General features: G+C 33.0%; 1 protein-coding gene across 6 annotated transcripts in view; it reads right to left on the bottom strand.

The window, feature by feature from the left end:
- Positions 1-21556, bottom strand: part of LOC106105172 (long-chain-fatty-acid--CoA ligase 5) — a 39697-nt gene that overhangs the window by 16862 nt on the left and 1279 nt on the right. The window contains exons 1-3 of one of the 6 annotated variants that reach the window (XM_013285419.1): positions 12297-12418; positions 3903-4171; positions 972-1126 (exon numbers count right to left, since the gene is read on the bottom strand). In XM_013285419.1, the coding sequence (XP_013140873.1) occupies positions 972-1126; positions 3903-4098 (351 nt within the window). In that variant the 5' untranslated portion in view covers positions 4099-4171; positions 12297-12418. The other 5 variants (XM_013285417.1, XM_013285421.1, XM_013285420.1 and 2 more) reach the window with 5 other exon arrangements.

A 21556-nucleotide genomic window follows, 5' to 3' on the forward strand; every position in this document is an offset into this window, starting at 1 on the left:
ATGAGAAGCAAGCAGGGCTGCTCTTCGTACAATGAGTTAAAAATATCGCTCGAAGATGCGCTCTGCCAACTCTCCGCGGCGGCTTGTATTGGGACAATCCGAACTTTGCTACCTGGATATAAAGGAGATCCCCTAACACGACATTTGAAACAGAAATAATCTGCATTAGTCTATACTTATCTATATTATGGAAAAGCATTTATTGCATTACATAGTTTAGATTCAGCTCGATCATTGAACTTAAGATAAATGTCATTAATATAATTAAAATAATAAAAAAAATAATGGACGCTGTGTGTTGATAAAATATTTGTTTATTAAATTTTGTCTTTGAATAATTTTCTTATTATTAATGTTAAATAAATTATTATTAGATTATTTCATAGTTGTTTAATTTGTAAAATAAAATTAATCCACTAATCTTAGTTTCGTGTAATTGTTATCGATCAATAACCTTTTGTTAAAATATCTTTGAGTTCTTGATAAGAAATGTAGATTACGGGATTTTTCGTCTGTATTAAAATTACATTTCTTCTTCTATGATTTATTCCTTATCATGTTGGATGACGAACGAAGAAAGCTTGTCAAAATAAAGATATATTTTCAAGTATTTACGTTTTCATATATATCACGTTTTAGAGTTATTATTTTACATTGTCCAAACTCTTTAATGAATAAAAATATTCCCATTTGAATATAAGTATACTTTCATATGTACATCATAAAAATCAGATCCAAGAATTAATGAAAAATTAAACGAGTGTATACTTTAAGAAACTGTAGTATTTGTTTACACAGTAGAACCTAGATAAGCAAATGTCCAAGAAACCGGTATGATTTTCTCGGTTTTAGTGTCCCTATAAAACGTTTTTCGTTTATGGACATCGCCTGAGTTCTTACTAATCTAGGTCCGACTGTAATCCACTAAGCGTTCAAAGTCGTAGACAATAGCTAGTATTTATATTACTTACCGGTTCTAATAAGCTCTGTTCGTGTAGTGTGACGAGAGGCTTCTCAGGTTTTGGTCTCGTGCTGAGATAGAAGGCAGAGGCGGCAGCGACGCCTGTCAGCGCCAACGCGCCAGCTGAGCCTCCGACCATCCATAGGTACTGATCGATTTCACTCACTGCAACAAGACAACATCAAATAAGTAAAAATAACAATTAAATTAGCATGTTCCCAAACTAGTTACTTTACTTTTGTAACTGTGTAACTGTGTGTGTGATTTCCTTTCGGTATATTACAAGAACTTAGTACTTTATATGAATGAATGTTATTGTGTAGTTATTGACTTTCAAACATATACATGAAACAAATACTTTTTTAGATAAGCAAAGGTTAGTAAACATGGAATTGTGCAAAAAATAAACTTTATTGACCTTTTGACATATCGTAAGTGTTTTCTAACAAAAGGGCAATCAATTACACTTATTATTTCAAAAATAACTTATTTATTATACGAGTATTAAAAAGCACCGTATAACGCTTATAACTCATACAGCCAAAAATAACTCGGATATGCACAAATATTTTAATTTGTATTGAAATTTGATGATAGCATAGCACATGAAAGAAAGTTTACTGGATAAATATAGTTCAACTTAAATATTAAAACATTAATGTACATGGAAATTACTACTTTTGTTAGTTCACTGACATTAAAGAAACACGATGACAAGGTGTCATTATGACCTGTCAATCATGAAAATACTTAAATAAGGAAGTGGTCAAGCGTCCAGAATTACACCTATCAACGATTTTTATAAAATATTACTATATTTTGTATCTGAAAGGACTTTCAAATAAATACTATAAAAATGCATGCACGTTACGAGAAAAGATAATATACAAAGTTCAGTGTACATTGTTTTGTTTTATTTCCAATTATGGTCGACCCTACTGTGGGTTTTACTATCGAAACACCTGCATAAAAAAACATTGTCATCCTTCTCAATCTAGTCGATAAAAACAGTGATAACAATACGTTTCTGTAGAAGTGTATCGGCCATGAAAACTCATGTTTAACATTCACCCGCTGTTTATTCATTTTCACAGAAATTATTTCAGAATCATACTCTTATCGCTATAACTAGCGAGTAAAATCGTAAGGAAAGAAATATCCCAGAATCATTATATCTATTGTTGTCCTAATACTTTCTTTGGAAAGATAATTGCTAAAAGAAAGAAATATAGGATTACTCTTTATGTCGGTGCAGCATTTAGATTAAATACCGATATACATAGATACATTACATTTATCAGTATATTCAGCGTTTCTAAATTGATATAAAATTGTCACTTCCTTGATTGAAAGAAAAAGTAGAATGCAAACATATTTTTATAAAACAAGTTTAAGAATGATTAACATCTACCGAGTTACATTGTAACAAAGACATTAAAATGTGTCTTGTAATCCACTTAGTAACCAGAATGTAATAGTAAAATCGGATTCAACCAACTGTCCGTATCGAGACATGGACGATACCTAATAAGGTATTAATGTATTGATACCATCAATTAAAAAAATACTAAAACACATTCAATAATTGCTTGACAACAACCTTTGTTATTAATCACAAACATGTAATGAAGATTGAAGCTTTAAGGGTGATTTAATTCCTGGTTCAATAAACGTAATACTGAGATAAGGGACAATGTTTGGAACAAGTTTCTTAACCAAAAGATCATTAATTTTTAATGGACAAACTGGTTTATACTACTTCTATATTTATAGTGCAATTTGGTTGTTAACTATAGTAACAGGAAGTAACAATCAATATTAATATTCTTTTTGGCTTGACAAACATCCGACTTTGTACAATATTGATGGACGAAGTACATTCTCGAACATGTTATGAATTTTCTACATATCGTTTACATTTTCCCATACAGAAAATTGCTCCATTTCTAACGGTAAGAACTTAACAAATGCGAAATTCATCCCACGTTATAACCTACATGTAATTACTAATATCATTTCTATATAAATTATATTTAAGATTTAATTTGTACATCTTTTTCCTTTGCAAAAATTCCTCATGTTTAAAATCATGTACCGATATAAATTTAGAGTCCTTTTACAATAAAGAAAGCAATAATGCTGTGAAGCACTATGAGTTTTCTCACAAGGAAATGTCAACAAAAGACAACTTTCATGCGGTCGATCGAGTAGCAGTTCCTGAACTATTAACCGACGGCGCTGTCTAGCCAGTTTAGAAAGTGGATGCTGTGGAGAGTGCGCGTCGCCGTTTGTGCGTCGATTTCACGGGATTCTCTCGCGCTTTCCACTGACATACATACTGCAGTGAGCTACTTTTATTACGCGTAATCGTTATTAAAACAAAAGAAACGTTAAAACATTACACAGTGATACGAGTATTGATTTTATTATGTTCCATGGAGGTCAGTTACGAAATTATTTAATCGTAATAAGCCATCGAAACATAGAAAATAAGGGCAGGGCTATACGAATCGCAAAAGTCAATGTCGAAATCGTTACTACGATCATTAGAAGGGCTCACTTCGGTAAAATGCTTTGAAGGCGACGTTTAAGGCCGCGTTGGCCTCGTTGGGCCGTACTCGTGCGGGAGGTACCGGGCCGATTTCAAAAGCTGGACCTTGTTGCTCTAATTTCCCCTCATTGCACATTCATAGAGTGTAACAAGCCCGTGGGCCCTTAAAGGGCCAATGGCTCTTGCAATAAAAACAGGTATCTAGTTATTTTACATTCATAAATAATTTAAAACGCGTACCCTTCGGCTTTTACTTAATAGTCGAAAGGTATTATGGGAAATGTTATCAAGCACGGTTACGTTATGATAACCACCAACCAATAATTATAAACGTCATTTACCAAGTCGTAGTTTGTTTATTTCATAAATGTAGGATTAAAATCTACTCACGGCTGCTACACTGGTTCCACCAAATCGCCTTCTCTTTAACATCAGTCTTCTGTTTATCAGTCTTCTTTAGTTTCTTCTGTATTTTTCGACATTTTTCCTTAACACTAAACTCAGTCTTAACCTCCGTCGCGATCACTTTGTCCTTTTTAGCGGCGAAACCGAACTTTCCGCTTACCATTTTATCTTTGTTGCACATTGTTTCGTTTTCAATACAGCGTCGTTTGACGCTTTATTATATTACTCGATAGTTTGTTCATGATTCGTGTCGCCTGAATCGAATAAAATGCAAAACTTATCTTACGACTCAATAATATAAACACGCGTACGGCCGATTGTAATAAAGATACACTTGATATAGATTATTATGTTGCGGTAAATAAAATTGTAATTTTTAAAATCGAAAGGTTATATACGTATTCCGAGGAGGCCTTTGGCCTTGCGAGGTCATTAACACTGTACATGTCCATATCTGGAAAGTAATCTAGCTTCTGATTTAATCGCGCTTATCTGTCGCCTACCTATTGTGTTCAATGAACTTTTATTAATACAGACAAAATATTTTTAAATGAAACAGATAACAGAATTATATTTAAGCTTAAGTGGTTATAGTTATTACCTAATAGTGCTATTAAAAGAAATATGAACTCATTTTTCTTACTGCTATGGTTTATCCCAATAGCTATAGCCCAGAAACAAAAAGTCGTTCGATCCTCGTATATGATATAAAATTATTTCCATCAAATATAATGTACTTAAACAAGATAATAAAATTCTTCGCTGTAATCGTTTTCGCTAGTACCAAGATAGGTCAATAACCTTTTCCGTATAATTTTATTACCCAGTGAATTTAATTTAATAAAACAAAAGAAGCCGGCATAAAGATCGTCTGAATAAACAGAAGGTCCAAATAAATTAATTCCGTCTACGGTAGTCCTTACCGGTTAACCTAAAAACCTTTCATTATCATGAACGTTGTAAAATAAATTCTTATCGCTATGTAATAAAACACATAATTGAAATAAGGAATTCAATTTTGACGAATTAATTTTATAGTAAGGGGTATATTTTTAGATCGCATTTAAAACCTTATAGTCGTTTAAATCAGTGCGATAATTACTGTAGTTTTGTGTTGATTGCTTTGTTTATTGCTACGGAGATAATTCTCGAGTAAAGCTTTACGTCTCTGTCGTACGGAAACGTATGATTAAGGATAATAAATGTTTACTACCATTGCACTAACTCTTAAAAACATTTGCCTTTTGGTTTTAAACATTTTTTAGCCAAGATAAACATTGATCTCCTTGCATCAGACATCCTACATGTTTATGAGGCAAATTCTACCATTCACTACATTTCGATATAGATATTCAAACATACTTATAAAGAATACGACGAAATACAAACTGCATTTTAACATAGATAGAACCTACAAACACGCACAGTCTCGGTAGTACGTAATCCCCGCGTCGTATGCGCGTCGCTCGCTGACCTAATAATATGAAAGTACCCACGCATTAAAGTGCGGTTGAGGAACCAACTTGATTATAAACCGTTGACGAATTACGTCCGCCTTTGGAGTAATAATTCAAAACAACGACAGCCCGTAACGGAGGGAGCCAAAGTGGCACGATTGTTGATTATTATTTCACTCAATTGTGAAATCGTACAATTTTATGGGAATGATATCCGGTTTTGAGTTACGTACTTTTATGGAAAGCCGTGTATAAAGGCTACCTTTTTATATATTTATAATAGAGAATTCTAAAATGTATTTATAATAACATCGTTTATGAAGTTATCTTTTAACACTTCTCTACAATACAGTAATTTCATAACTTTGTCCAATACAAATGTGGGTTAAAAGGTTTTAACTAAGTGAATGTTAAAGTGCATTTAAAGTGCCGTTAACACCTACGTACAATCACACCATGCAACTACGATCAGTTGTAACAACGCACAGCTACGAATGAGTTACCGGTACTTTGACTTTTAAGGACAGGACATGTCATGCTTCGCATTCCTCTACATCAAATAAAAAGGAATATGTTTTGTGTAAATGTGTAAAGTTTTTTAAGTTATGCACATACGAGATTGTTTTATTTACATCAATCCCTCTCGTAAAGCTTTGTTTAGAAGTAGCTGCTGCTCGCGACTTCGCCCGCATAAAGTTAAAAAAATATAGCCTATGTTACTCATTGATAACTTAGCTCTTTATTGGTTAAAGAATATTTGTTATACGCTCAGTTGTTTTTTGTTATTTTAACACATACAAAAATATCTTTCCTCTTTATAATATTAGTAAAGACAGCCGTGGCTTTTTGTCTAGTCCTGTTCTCTATATTCAAAGTACCGGTATATCGAGGCCTATATAAAACTATCAGCCGTTTCCGCTATTGGATCATTCACACTTAACGGTTGTTCCGACATTCGACGATCTGGTTCATGAAACAATAAAATTGTATAGCTTAAATCTTAACCTGTTTAACCGTAGATTTAGTGTCATCACCCTCTAAAACATAACTGACAACTTATTTGAGAAATAAAATATTTTATTAAATTTTATTATGCTTTGGTAATGAAAATTGGTAACAACAGTAGGGCTCTCATTTAAATTGAAAAACAATTTCAATGACAAAACCAAAGAGACACTTCACTTGAAACATTTATTACAAAAACTCACTAACACTATCTATTAATAGATCCTCAAAACCACATGTCAATATAATTAATCATGCTAATATTATAAATGCGAAAGTTTAGATCGATGGATGTTTGTTAGAGTTTGTAGCCTAAACGGATGAACGGATTTCGATGAAATTTGGCACGTAGAGGATAGTCTGGACGAACACTTAGGCTGCTCACTTATTTTTTAATTCCACGGGGACGGAGTCGCGGGCGAAAGCTAGTTGTATAAAAATTAATTGCCAACAGGCGTCGTTACATAATATTTAAATTTTTTATGTATAACAAAAGATGGAGCTAAACTTGACAATTGATTTAGTACCTTTTAAAGAAAGTACCAGTAATTTTTTTTCACTATGCCTATAGTCTTTGGACAAAACTAAACATCTTTCTGGTATTGGTTTCGACATTTGGACTTAGTTAGCCCTATTATTGGCATTTTCTATACTAATATTAATATTATAAAGAGGAAAGATTTGCATTTTTAGATTTTTATATGTATTGAAATAACTACTGGGCTGATTTCAAAAATTCTTTCAACATTAATAAGCTACATTGTCTGTGAGTAACATAGGCTATAATTTAACTAGACACGGGTGAAGTTGCGAGCAATAGCCAGTATTTAATACAGTTAAAAACATAAATTGTATGATATAAAAAAATTAACTAAAACCCGAATCTATGGGTGCATTAAACGTATCAAAATAACAGTTTGGTCGTTGAACCTCTATTCCGATAGAGCCGTCAAATCGCTATCCGATTTTTTTGTCGCTCCGAGGGAATCGCGGTTACAGTTAAAAACTTGCTGTTCTCGCGGACCGTTTTAATTACTTCATAGTCACGCCGCATAGTAAATATTACCGTTAATGGAAAGTGATATGACGAACGGTGTTCGTTGGTTTATTTAAAAAGTTTCGCATATTTTCTAGCTTTGTTGCGTTGAAATGCCTAGCGTTACTACTAAAGTGATGTATTTTTCTTTAACAATATATTTAACTGTACTTTTAGTATTGGTTAAACAAACTTTAAACAATTTTAATTATGTTAGTATAGTAAAAATTGCATTTCATGAAATGATAAAGTACTGATTTCCGAAATCAATTTTACAGCAACGTCTTATCATTTAATTTAATAAAGCCTGTTACACTCAGATGTGGCAGTTTGAACTGAAACATCGTGGGACAGAAAAGTCGTTAATGAATACACAGTTTTTATTCAACAGTTCAACTGAACGTTTGTAGCAGGCTTAAATAATATTATCATACTTCATACTAATATTATAAATGTGAAAGTTTAGATGGATGGATAGATGGATGGATGTTAGAGTTTGTAGCCTAAACTGCTGAACGGATCTCAATGAAATTTGGCATACATGTAGAGCAGAGTTTGGAAGAACACATAGGCTACTTGGTTTTGTTTTTTTTAATGCCACGCAGACAGAGTCGCAGGCGGAAGCTAAATCTATAATTGATTCGGAATAACGTGGCAGATCCCAATGCAGCGCACGGAAATAATTAATTGTCAAAGTATATCGTTATTTATTTGTCGTTTATTGGGCTACAGAACCCAACCGCAAAATGCTAGCCAGACAACGTGCACATAAAGTACATTTTTAATCACAGTATAAAAAATAAGTAAAACCGAGTGACAATTTATAAAAAAAACATTAAAGGTCGTTTTTGATTTCCGCTATCATTGCTAATAAACAACGATTTATAAAGAAGTGAAGTATTTTAATAGTTTTATTTAAGATTTATTAATTAATCTTTAAAAAAATACTTCTAGTTATATTTGCGGACAATGGCATTTAAACTAAATCAAGTGTGGAATATTTCTTTGAATTGACAATAGTAATATTATCAGTAATTACTAAATTGCATAATAACATACGAGTAGTACTTGTAACAGAAGGACTCGTCCTTCAAACTAAAAGATAAGATAGGCACCTACTAAAATATCTCTTAAATTATTACTCAACTTACATATTATTTTATAATTGTAAATTGTAAGAAAACTATTAAAATAAACACAAAGTTCCTTATCTCCACTATTCTTTAGAACAGATAACTACCATTTCGAGGTTAATACTAAAAAGTTTAAAAATCGACAGTATAACAAAATGCATTTCCTAGCTACTGCGCCCGCGCATACCGAATGAGGCGCCCACTGCTAAATGACTCACGTTCATTCTACAATCGCTTCGAACTACTTTATAAACAATACCTAAACATTAGTTTCATTTACATACATATCTCTAAAGCTAGTTTACTTTTACAGAAACAAAAAAGCCCTTTTTTTAATATAAAAATATTAGTATATTTTTGTTACTTTACTAATTCCTTTAACAATTCCAACTAAGCTCTAGGCTCTTGCTAGGATATGGTTTACGACAATAATCGAATGGCGAGATTCGAACCCTCGACCGCAAGATCGGTAGTCCGTAACGCAAACCCTTAGGCTATTGGCGCTAGTATTTATCCGATATTCTTACAAGAATGACATCGCGACGCAATATCTATGAAGAAATTCAAAGCTATGTGTGAAGTCAATTAACCCGCACTGGTCCAGCGTGGTTGACGATGGCCTAGTCAATCCCGACTTAAAGCAGACTTCGATCCCCTTTAGTAGGGAGTTATTGTAAGTCGATGATGACTTTTATGACTTAATAGATACTCAGATGCATTTTTGAAATCCAGTCAAATTTTCTAGTCTATAAGCTAAAATTAATTAAAAACGGCTCAACTCACGCTTTTATCCTCCGGTGACGGCACCGACTAGTTTCGGATCCTTCGGGGATCCTTCTTCAGGGCGAGTATTATTTAACTTTTGTTCGCGGTCGCGTCGCGCCTCGTACTTTTAAACAACAAAAGTTAAATAATACTCGCCCTGAAGAAGGATCCCCGAAGGATCCGAAACTAGTCGGTGCCGTCACCGGAGGATAAAAGCGTGAGTTGAGCCGTTTTTAATTAATTTTCGCTTAAAGTAATGTCTCACGATAGTTTAAACAATTTAATTTCTAGTCTATGTTGTATTTTAAATTTAATTGTAATATTGTATTGTTTTTATATTAGGCTTAGATGAAGTGATATAAACTATGATAGATAAAAATAAGATTTTAATGTAAATTTATGTTTTAAGTTAAAAATAAAGATACACCCGCTCCCAAGTCCCTGACTTAAAATGTGTTAGGGGAACAAGAGAGCGGAATGTAGCCGCTTTTTTTAAAAAATAGATACTCAGAGTCGACACAAAGAAATCCCTTCAGTGTGGATTTAGTATGAGATTGGTATTACACTAAGGGACCTCTTAAATAGCGATTTAAGATTCAAATTAACGCTTATAAAATTGAGGAACAATATTTTCTTTTAATAGACAAACATTGAATAATAATGAAAGAGCAATAAGCATGACGACATAGATTTACATATTAGGAATGACAAATAGACCATTAAATGATATTTACAATGTTGCAACAATACTGGGTCAATATTCACTGAACGCAATAACAAATATGCAAGCAATGTACTTTTGAAAATACCCAATATTACTTCAGTAAATTAAATGTCCTTATTTTTGAAAACATGTGCATTCATTTAAACAAGGTTAACAAAACAGTTTAAAAAAAAACTGCAACAGTAATGTCTATCAGTAAGAGAGTGCCTTAGTGTAGATATTATTCATTTACATTAACAGCTTAAGCATGTCTCAGAGTGCAGTAAGTCTGCATTTAATTAATATTTAATGAATCGTTATGATCTATTAAAAGCATTTACTGCATTATTGATATTTTGTAACTATTTCCATAAGGGTTCGAATGATGTAAAGAAAATATTCTTAATAGGAATTTAATAAACATATTACAGGGATTACCATAAAGTGTTATTATTTTCTCTCAAATGCTTTTACATCTTAACTGACTAGATGTAAGTATAGAGCGCTTTACAATACTTGATACTTGACTATAATGAATTCCATTATTATTGCAACCGGACGCCTCGGCCTTGCGCTGGGTTGTAACTGATCTTGACGATATCAAATGCTTATACTTGAACTACAAGTATGAAGTTATAAACTTGATAACGGCAAAAACCTTGCGAAGGAGGCTTAGTTTCATACTTGAGGATAAGTACGATGCAACAAGCTTTGTGCTTATTACCATATGTTATTTTTTTTCTTATTGATTTTGAAGTAGGCATATATTCAAAGGTATTTTAAACATCTAGATAAGATATATTTATTTACATTTAATAATATTTACTTGAGTTAATTTTTTTGTAGTCGAAAAATTGAAAGAATCTTTGTGAACCGTTAACGAGACTCCAAATTGAAATAGGCGCTGAGAAAACATAGTCCAATTGTAAATAATTAATAAAACATTTATGTAAATATTTCAAATCTAAGGTATATCCAAAAATCCATCGATGTCGATATAATTGTAGGGCGCATCACTAAAATTAAATTAAATAAAAAGATAAAAGCCACTTGTCAGTTATTATGTCAGGTAAAGGATGCGAGGGTTGATTCTTTTGTTATCTCACTCCATGTCACGTCGACATACGAGATAAGCGAGTCCGCGGGACATGACGATGCAAGTAATCAGACATTTAGCCCTATCTATATTAAAAAGGACACACAGAGAACTAAGTCGAATAAAACCCTAGTATGCCTACCACTGCGACATATCGATTTATTTTATTTGTTATCAAATGTCATATTTATTTAACGAGCACTTTATTATTATGACAAAAAGCGCGATAGCTTAAGTATTAATACGAGAGCCTATAAAGAATCACGTTTTTCCATTTTCTACTTAATTAATTTTAGACCTTAGAACTCGCCGGTCAAGGAACGTAACGAATAGGAAAAAAATTTAAGACTCCATTATTTATTTACGACTTATAAGCATACCAGAAGGTCAATAGATGAAGTTTGATTAGTATAACTTAGAAATAACTCATAGCAATTAAAACAACCGTATTTTTCGTGAAACAAAACAAAAAGCAACGTAGAGATAAGTACTTTCGAAATAGAAACATAACACGGTATCAATATTGTTTGCAAAATATGGCAAATTCCATAGATTGCGAATTCCAAACTAACTTTAGGTTAACGACCGCTGAATTATTTACTAAATTAAATTGTTTACCGTTTGAAAATAAGAATAAATTTCATTTTATTTATTTTAACACTTAATTAAAATAATATATTAGCAAAAACGTTTTAATTAATTGTGATAAAAACTTTGTAGTTTTTTACTATTGATTTTAAGCACCATAAAGTTTGTATAAATTATTTAATATCTGAAATAAAAGTTAGGTATCCTTCTAGATTAATTAGCTTATCTACTAACAGTATAACGAAATGAATACCGCATATGTTTCCTAGTCTAAAACAATGGACCTCTTTATGAACCAGCATTATGACCCACAAACAGACTGATATCAAATTTCTACAACAACCGAGAATCGTGATCGCCTCGAGCGAGATCACTATCGCCTTTGTACTATTATTACAATAATTGCCGTCTGTAAAGACTTGAAATAAAGTGCGAGCGTTTCCCCTTAACCATTTAAATGACAGAAGAAAAATAGCGAATGTTTACACACTGGCCGATTGTTTACTCGTAAGTCATTACACTACCGATGATTTTCGTAACACAAGACGAAAATCGTCCGTACTGTAGTCATTCACATCACCAAGACTCACATTTACCTACAACACTTGGTTCGTTATCACTTTGCGATCGTTTAAGGGAGCTACGCGTTCGCGGTTAAAGGTGCGCGTGAGTGTATACGCGGCCGATTCGACGGCCGTCCACAGCGACAATGAGAGTCCATGTTGCGATCGTTGCCTCCCCCGGTCTCCAATTGCCTAGCCTCTCTCTTTTGAATTGACACGGCCCGGACCACAAACTCTACTTGTTATAATTTAATCTTTTAATAGTAGTGAACTTTAAGATTTTGTAAGGTAAGGCTTACGAGTATATCGATATGAATTAAGTTACGGTTAAGTTATTGTTTTCATAGTAAAAATTGTTTTAGTTATTTGTCGAGTTTAACTGAAATTAAAACAGTAATAAATGTACATTAATAAATTCGCTTAAATTAACTGTAACAATCTAGTAGCATTTTTGTATTAGTTACTTTTATTTAATAATTTTGTGTAAACACGTAATTGATAAACGCTCGATAATACCGCATTGATATCAAATTGATAAGTACCCGGAAGATTTCCAGTTTCTAGGCGATTGTTATCAGCACAGAATACTTATAAAACTACACACACCAATCATAAAACGTACAATTATCTTAAAGGGTATATGAAAAGAAAAAGGGCAACTAATTGTTGTTATAAATAAATATAGAGTAATGAATGTTCTTTACAATTAATATTACAAGAAAAATATATGATATATGAAATACCAAAAGTGTCAAAAAGAACAAACTCGGTTCCTTTTTCACTTTCAATATCCATTTAGGGTGATTTTACATTGAATTAATAAACATCCACGTAAAACAATTTGCTTTTATTTTTTAAAATTCTCCGTTTACGTATTCAGGGATTACAGTTTGTGACGTCTTATTTCTTTATCAACATAAATTGAGTTTTAACCTTTGAATTCATACGACCAAACAACCAAATTGCAAATTTACAATGCAATTTAAGCTACAAAATTGAAACTGGTCTTTACGTTCTGTTCTGTATCGTTTAAATTTTATCTTGCGGTCACCGTCGTGCTGAAGAAAACAATTTTAAACGTAATAAAATTGAATTGGATGTGACGCGGATGAGTATTTTCCGACACAATAGTGTTCGGTCCATTGAATTGAATGGCCGTAGGAATCTAAGTGGCATCGTCAAAGTAATTTCGCACAATGTACGGAACGGGCTGACCATCACGGTTGAATTAACAAAGGGCACTGCTTGTAAATAACTTTTGTAAACATACAATAAATTGACAAATCTTTTCATTATCAGCAACAAGCTTTCGGCCGCGACTCCGTCTGCGTGGAATTAAAAAACAAAACTAAGTAGGCTACTCGTATGTGTTCTTCCAGACTATCCTCTACATCTATGCCAAATTTAATCAGGATCTGGTCAGCAGTTTAGGCTACAAACTCTAACAAACATTCATCCATCTAAACTTTCGCATCTATAATATTAGTAAGATGTGCTCATTGAGTCATCCTTAATTAACACTGAAAATGTTGATTAACAGCTGTAATATTTATTTATCAAACCTAAAATAACTAATTACGCGTTAAACCAATTTTCATATACTTATGTCACGTCTATGCCATTATAGGCAAACTAAAGTAAACAAGCGATTCTTACGAAATAGCTGAGGTAGGTATTGACACAGGTATTGTTTGTCAAAGCAAACAAGGGCCGTCGAACTAGAGCGAGCAAATTCAATGCGCCAAAGCTGCATATTTAATTGAGTAAACAAATTATATTTACCGCCACTAAGCCAACTGTAAACAAAGATATCAATCGTTGCAAATCAGAATTTGGAACGCATGATTTGCCAACGAAACATATTATTTACTTGATGTATAAGTGGACACATAAATATTATACTTATGCAATTTATATTAATATAATATTTTTCTTATGCTATTTCAATTACCTAAAGGTTGTTTTTTCCTTTAGCTATTATTAACATTTTAATTAGCCATGTTCGATCTCGATAGCTCCAAAAATGTTTCACTTTCTAATAAAATCACTAGTAACTTTGATTGAATCTTTTGAACAGAATAAGACATTGGCTGGGAGTAATTCAATTAAATTGAAAGCTGTTGTATTTCTTGATGACAATACTATTTGAAATGATCACGTTAATTACATGTACTTCCTACAGTGATATCAAGAATAATAGATTAATATTAATTAACCGTACAATAAAAGTTCCCTTGTCAAGATTAATTATCTCAGAAGCAAAGGCACATTCCAACCCATCCGACGTAAACAGTTATACATCTAAAGATCTATGTATGACTCTATTCGTCTAGTGGGTCGGTTTGCAGTCCGTGACCACAGAGTATAAACAATTGAATATAAACAGTATATTCAAACAGACCGCAGTACAAATGTGCCGTGCAAATTTGTGGCGATTGGCGCAACGCCTGTTGCGATATAGGCAACGTCTAGACATAAGCGGCTGGCTTTTGATCCACGCAGCACTCAGGCAATGCCATCTTCATACTTAAAATACAATCTGTTGATAAAGTTGAAACTACTGACTATTAGAATTAATAGTCAATATTTTCAACGGAATGTTGACTATGAGACTGACCTCCAAAAATGGACAGGCTATAAGTTGTAGTATATTGTTTTTATTTAATTTTCGCCTATTTAGCGTTGACCATAGAAGTTGGTAGTGGTGGTGATTATTTGAACCTTAACTATAATAATAAAGATCAGTAATATCATATTACTATAACTATCAAATGTCGAAGCTCTTGTATAAAACCAAAACGACACCTCTATAACACTAAATACAACTGACACACCAATATTTGTCAGTAGTGAAATTTCCCAAGTATTTTCAAATGAATAAACTATTTTATTACATTTTAGGATTAAAATTAACTATAGAAAATCAAGGTAACCTTTTTGTGTGATTTTTTATTAAAGGTTAATTAACTTAACCCTAGTAAATCACCTTTCGTGTTACCTGACTATAAAAATAAGGTAGACGATTAATGAATTAACTTCTTAGTAAGGAATAATCTAATTTCCTGTGAGGCAAATGGGTCTGGGAACAACCTAAAGCAGTAATAAATAACAGTTTTGGTTAATTTCAACAACTAATCATTACAATTAAATGTGTTGCTATCATTAAATCATCAGGATCAAAGCGGTTGGAATGATTTATTATATACTAGCGATCCGCCCCGGGTTGTACTGTTTCGTAATGTATCTCACAAATTTATCATATTAATCATTTTTGTATATGTTGTTTTTTAAAATGTCCCTAAACATTATGCTATCTCTTTAATCATAATCCACCTACTGTATTTTTTTAATCTCAAATTTTATATCATTTAAGATTTATGATGGCAACTCATAAGACAATATTTCAACCATTACTAAGTACATAAATATAGCTGCTTCTATCCATAACCATTAGAACATAAATCGGGCCCTAGCCGCTTAGCTATTCAAATTTGATAATACGAAAATATATTTTAAACTTTACGATTTAGGGTTCAAAATTGTGTACAGTTAATGTTGTGACATTTATTGATTTTAAGGAACTGTACGTCAAACAAAGGCGCGTGCAAACAGTCACGCGGGCAACGCTTGCGTCACAGTCCCTTGCAACTTTCCATTCGTGACATGACTCTTGGCCTATTCGTGGAACAAGGGACTCTATTATGGCTCTGATTAGCAGATTGTGCGACTGTACCTACCTTTATAATTTATGACCAAAGTCCATAGGTTATAATTTGAATTGAGTGCTGCCTTTACTTAAGCAATTTATTTCGTTACAAATCGGTGGCATATACCTAACTATGGTATATAATATTATTCAATTACCTGTTATTAGGGGAATATAAAAAACAAAATAAAATGCAAGGGAAATGTCTGTGAATTTAAGCAGTGACATCATTCTTGTTAGAATCTCAGGACCCTAAGCCTGATCAAGACAAAAAATTAAAAAGCAAAACAAAATAAAAGCGCAGACGTATTCGATCACAATAGAATGTCCGCTTTCTGCTGGTCCAAAAGGTATAAAACTCAATTTTGAGAATAGATTCCTTAGAAGCGGCCGTCTACTGAAAAGGGTCAACGGTCCTTAAATGGTTGGATCCAATTGTCTTGGATTGAAAAGAATTTAAACGACCTCTCTACTCGCTAACATTTTGCTATAGCTGTTTTAAAACCGGTCGCATTGAAGAGACTTCAATATTAATTTAATTTAAATAACTAAACCGTAATTCATTTCTAAAAAATATAAAGGCACTTCTACTCCACATTTAGTCCAAGGGAAGAACAATCCAGCCACTCGACGTTCGCAATAAAGTGACCATATTTCAGTGTCAAAGTGATTATAGGATTCAATATTTCAACAGCCGCACTATCGTAGTTGGCGGAATAAAAAAGGGCGAGTCCACAATAAACGCCTACAATAGTGTCATTAATCCTTTATGAGGTCAATGAACCGAGTTGTCGAGTGATAGACAATGGTGGTAGTCGCGGTTGTGAGCGGAATTAATGCGTATGCACATGCAATGCACATGCAATGGGAAGCGGGAGTCGACCAGCCTTGAACTTGCGGCCAGTTCCCTGCAACCGACGTATGCACTGCCATTTCTAGTAGGCACATCATGTTACGTACATTACAGATGCTACGTGTACGATCGTCGCACTCTAGTGATGTACCTCTACACAATTTATCGACTATCGACAGGTTTTCTTTTCACTTTCTTTAATTTACACCAGAACGAATTAGACAAAGGTTTATTAACATTTGGAAAACACTGGATTGTGTGTGAATATGTTATAGATTGACCATGACAAAACCACCATTAAAGCACCTAGGTCACAATTTTTATTACCTTTTTCACGCCATATTTTAGTCTTGTTAAAGGGTATTTCAGGTCAACTTTTAGTACCTTTATAGACAATAACGATCAATACATCACTACACCTTCTAAAGTCAGAAACTATGTAACTCTATATTTACTCGTCGAAGTGCTTGCTTACAGGAAAGCTACCGCCTGCGTCCGATTTACGACGTTAGGCATAAAGTCCGCGATATGACTGGCTCGTAAAATTAATATACGTTTTCAAGTTACTTCAATGCTTATTCAATTGATACTAGGAACAAACATCGATAGTTTTTTTAATGCAATATGTTTTCTTAGTAAGTTGTTACTTTGTTTCGAATAGGATGAATTGAATTTATACTTCGGTAGTGTATTCGTCAGAAAAATTATTCTTTAGTGGTTACGATAGAAAAGTGATTGACTCCCTTGTTTGACATAAGTAAAAAAATATAATTTACGATTATACTAAGATAAGTTTATAAATTTCAATATAAAGGTATAATTCGTGTCTACACTAGGCCACATACCATTTCTCTTACCAATACATAAGTTAAAACTGCACTTTAACTATCACAGAAGTATTAAAAAAGCAAATCTTCTAATGCAAAATAAATAAAACGGCATAAACGTAAATAATCGATTTGCGAAAGCGTGTTTATAAATTTCGATAGAATAGCTATGTCTAGAATAAATTATTATTTAAATGAAATGGCCATACATTCTGATTCTGAGTAAGCAAGCAGTAGGTTGTGGGGTCAATGACCCATCAACCGGTCGAGCTTAAAGCTTTGTTGAGTGAACAGAGTAAGGCAAATTTGGCCCACTTTTGCAAGCTATACAAAATAAACATAATTATAAAGTGTCATAAACTATTAGCAAAGCAAACTGAAATTGATATTGTGATTAGTTTTACATTTAAAAAATCATACTAGACAAACTAATATTATAAATGCTAATTTAGATGGATGGATGGATGTTTGTTAAAGTTTGAAGCCTAAACAGCTAAACGGATTTCGATGAAATTTAGTATAGATGTAGCGGATAGTCTGGAAGAGCACATAGGCTACTCACTTTTGCTTTTTTTAATTCCACGCGGACGGAGTCGCGAGCAAAAGCTAGTTGTAAATAATTTTACCAACACCAACGTAAGATTTAGAACTAATTTATGAATTACGTTCAACACTATTGTTTGTCCAATAATAGTCTGAGCATTTACCTATGTCTTATTATTTGCTTCCTGGGTCTCTTATGGTGGGATATAGTTTTACTTGTATCATATGTACAATTAATCTTTATTTATGTACTTGTTTACGTATAATTCAACAGCGATGACCTCTTAACTTGTCACATTTGTATAAGATTGTTTATACAATTTCAACAAGATAAAAAAGTTGATTCAGGCAATTCTTGTCTTTTTATCTTGGACTATCTAATTTCGTTCTTTAAGGTTATGTACTTGTTACTGTACTTTACTTGTTTTATAGTAAAAGGTTACAAGTGCCGTCAATAAAATTCGCTTAAATAGCTAAATACTCACTGTCCAAAGTAATCAACTTTTACAATTACAATTTCAACAAGTTATTAAAGTAATAAAACTTCCCTAAGTTTCATCCATAGTTTTTACTATCATCCATTAAATTCAAAAAATATGGCAGTTTTTTAACCGCAAATTCGAAGGTTAGCTGATGTTAGACGGTGAGACTTTTAACATTGTTGGTTCCTTTTGTTATTTCTGTTTTAGGGAACATTTTATGTCGTTTTAATAATATGCAGAATATGTTTTATTTATTATAACTAACGTAAAAGTATAAACAAATAATAGATTCGTATTACTTATAATTTTACGCGTTTAATGTACAAAAATATAGTACGATTATTAACTAATTTTATAGGTACCAAAATCTTTGTATAAGCGATGCGAATCATAATCTAATTGCATAAGTATTAACATTTATTGCACAGATTATATCTTAAATGAACTTATTCAAAGTCGTGTGCAATCGTATACACTATACGGCGGTGCACAGACTGGTTGTATTAATCTTCCCATTCGCGGTTAGTGTGTCGAGTAACAGTACATCGGCAGATGGAGTCGGTACCAAGCATCCAGACAAAGATCAAGCCCTTACAGATGTGTTATTCGTAAAGAAATAGCTATAATATGTAAAAAATAGGTTAAATCATAAAAACACAAGTACTTTACATAACATGAGTATTTCTACGTTGTATTGAAGAAGGAAGTTAATGAATGTTAAGTGATCTCCAATGACAACTACATCAACACCAGAGAACTGACAACTAGGTTAACGATATTGTTGTTTGTCGTATAATTCAACACCTTTTTTAGGTTTTTAGAAATGTACTGTAAATAAAGTAAATCATATCAATATTACGCACGTATTACATATATGATTTATCATTATACTTATTGTTGACGGTTCAATTTTAAGTGGAAAGTTGAAAAACCTAAGTCTAAAACCCAGTCCATTCTCTTAATAATTGTTTATTATTGCAACAAACTACTTATTAATAATGCTACAAGAGTTTAACAAACACTCAAGAAGTATTGACTATGTTTATGCCTACTTCAAGTACTGTTAGTTTATGAAATCTTTGTTTGTCAACTAGATGTCGCTGTATCGCTGTCGTGTCGTGTTACCATCAGTTATGCGACGCTTGTAACCCACATCACCTATAATCGGACAAAACCCACTGACCATTGTTCCTATTGTATTTCATAATTGACAATCTGTTTAACAATACAGCACAACCACAGAGAAAAAATAACGGTTTATTCTATCAGACTACGAATAATAAAATATTTGTTCGTTAAACTCTGCAAATGGCACTTATCATTTTTATGAAAATATCTTTGATGGTTTTAAAACGATAATCTAATGTGAGTTATAGTGCATAGTGCCATTTTAAAAAGTTATTTTACTGTAAAATATTATTGGTTGACCGCTAATTATAGGCGTAAAGTTCTAAAGAATCTTAAATGTCAATTTGTTCAGGTAGCCTCTACGAAATATGTTTTTTTACGCTATAAGGCTTTAACTGAGTGATTCTGATATTGGTTCTGTATACAATACGTCTACAATTTATTACACAGATACACGCCTCAAACATTTTGGTTTATAGTGCACTTAAAGTTATGGAAGTGCCTTCGCCAATTTGAGATGATCATAAAAAATGTACCGTTTCCGACACCGTTGGCACGTAAAACAGGAAGTCTCAGCGAACAAAACGTTCATTCTCATTAATTATCAACACGAAACATCATTTCAGAGGAACAATGTAAAGCGGTACTATGATGGAATAATAAAATCGATAAGTTCCGTCTGAAAACGATTCCGCAGCGCCACTCGCCGATGTTTTAATACCGATTCGCCAATAAGAAAAAAAAATAGTTTGATCACGAACCGAATGCATAGCCTCGATTTGTTGACGATAAAAAATATCAGTACAGTTATCTATCGAATCATATCTGTTGTGAGGCAGGACTGGAGTCAATGCCGCGAGGTCAACGCACTCAACATCTGATGAAGTTTATCTAACTAGTAAATCGTAGAATTAGAATATATTGAAGTGACCAGAACAGAAAAAAAAACAAATTATGACGTCAGTGTCGAAGGTATCCATCATTTTTACCGTTTACCACAAACATACCGCAGAACTGGCTGGAAATGCGGGCGTTCGAAATTTAAAAATGGTAAGACTGACCGCAACCAAAGTCATTTGTGTTTTTTACTCACGAGGTTCACATGGCTTTGTTTTACTATGTTGTATGTTACGCTCATATGGGTTATAAACCAGTGGTCGCAGCTGTTAAAAGTGGCCTTGTACTTAACCGTGGGATTCTACGGCCGTAATATCCATATTTTTTTTAACAAGCGTAAAAACAATGTTACGTTTTTTGAGACATTACATCTCAAACTAACAACAAAATAGAAAATTTTTTAATACAGTGAAGGGAATAAATTTAAAATTTTAATTACAGATTTTACGGTTTTTTTTATGAAAATGTTAATAGTTTTTTGTAAATCTACTAATATTTCCTTTAACCATTCCAACTAAGCTAGGCTTTTGCTAGGATACGGGTCACGACAATAGTTGAATGGCGGGATTCGAACGCTCAACTGCGAGATCTGTAGTCCGAACCGCAAACCATTAGGCTACTGGCGCTTACGCTTAATTTAGTATCATAGTTTAAGAACTTGAAGGAATATGATAATAATTAGTTTTTACTCAGGGACATAATTTCACTCAGATAAGTGGTTCCTGGATGCGGGAGGCACAGGACCGATCATCGTGGCGGTCGTTGGGGGAGGCCTATGCCCAGCAGTGGACGTCATCTGGCTGACTAGTAGTAGTAGTAAGTGCTGGAAAATAAGTTAGTTTTAAGCATAAAAACAT

Source organism: Papilio polytes, unplaced genomic scaffold (genome assembly GCF_000836215.1).
Source record: "Papilio polytes unplaced genomic scaffold, Ppol_1.0 DF823177.1, whole genome shotgun sequence".
NCBI lineage: Eukaryota > Metazoa > Arthropoda > Insecta > Lepidoptera > Papilionidae > Papilio > Papilio polytes.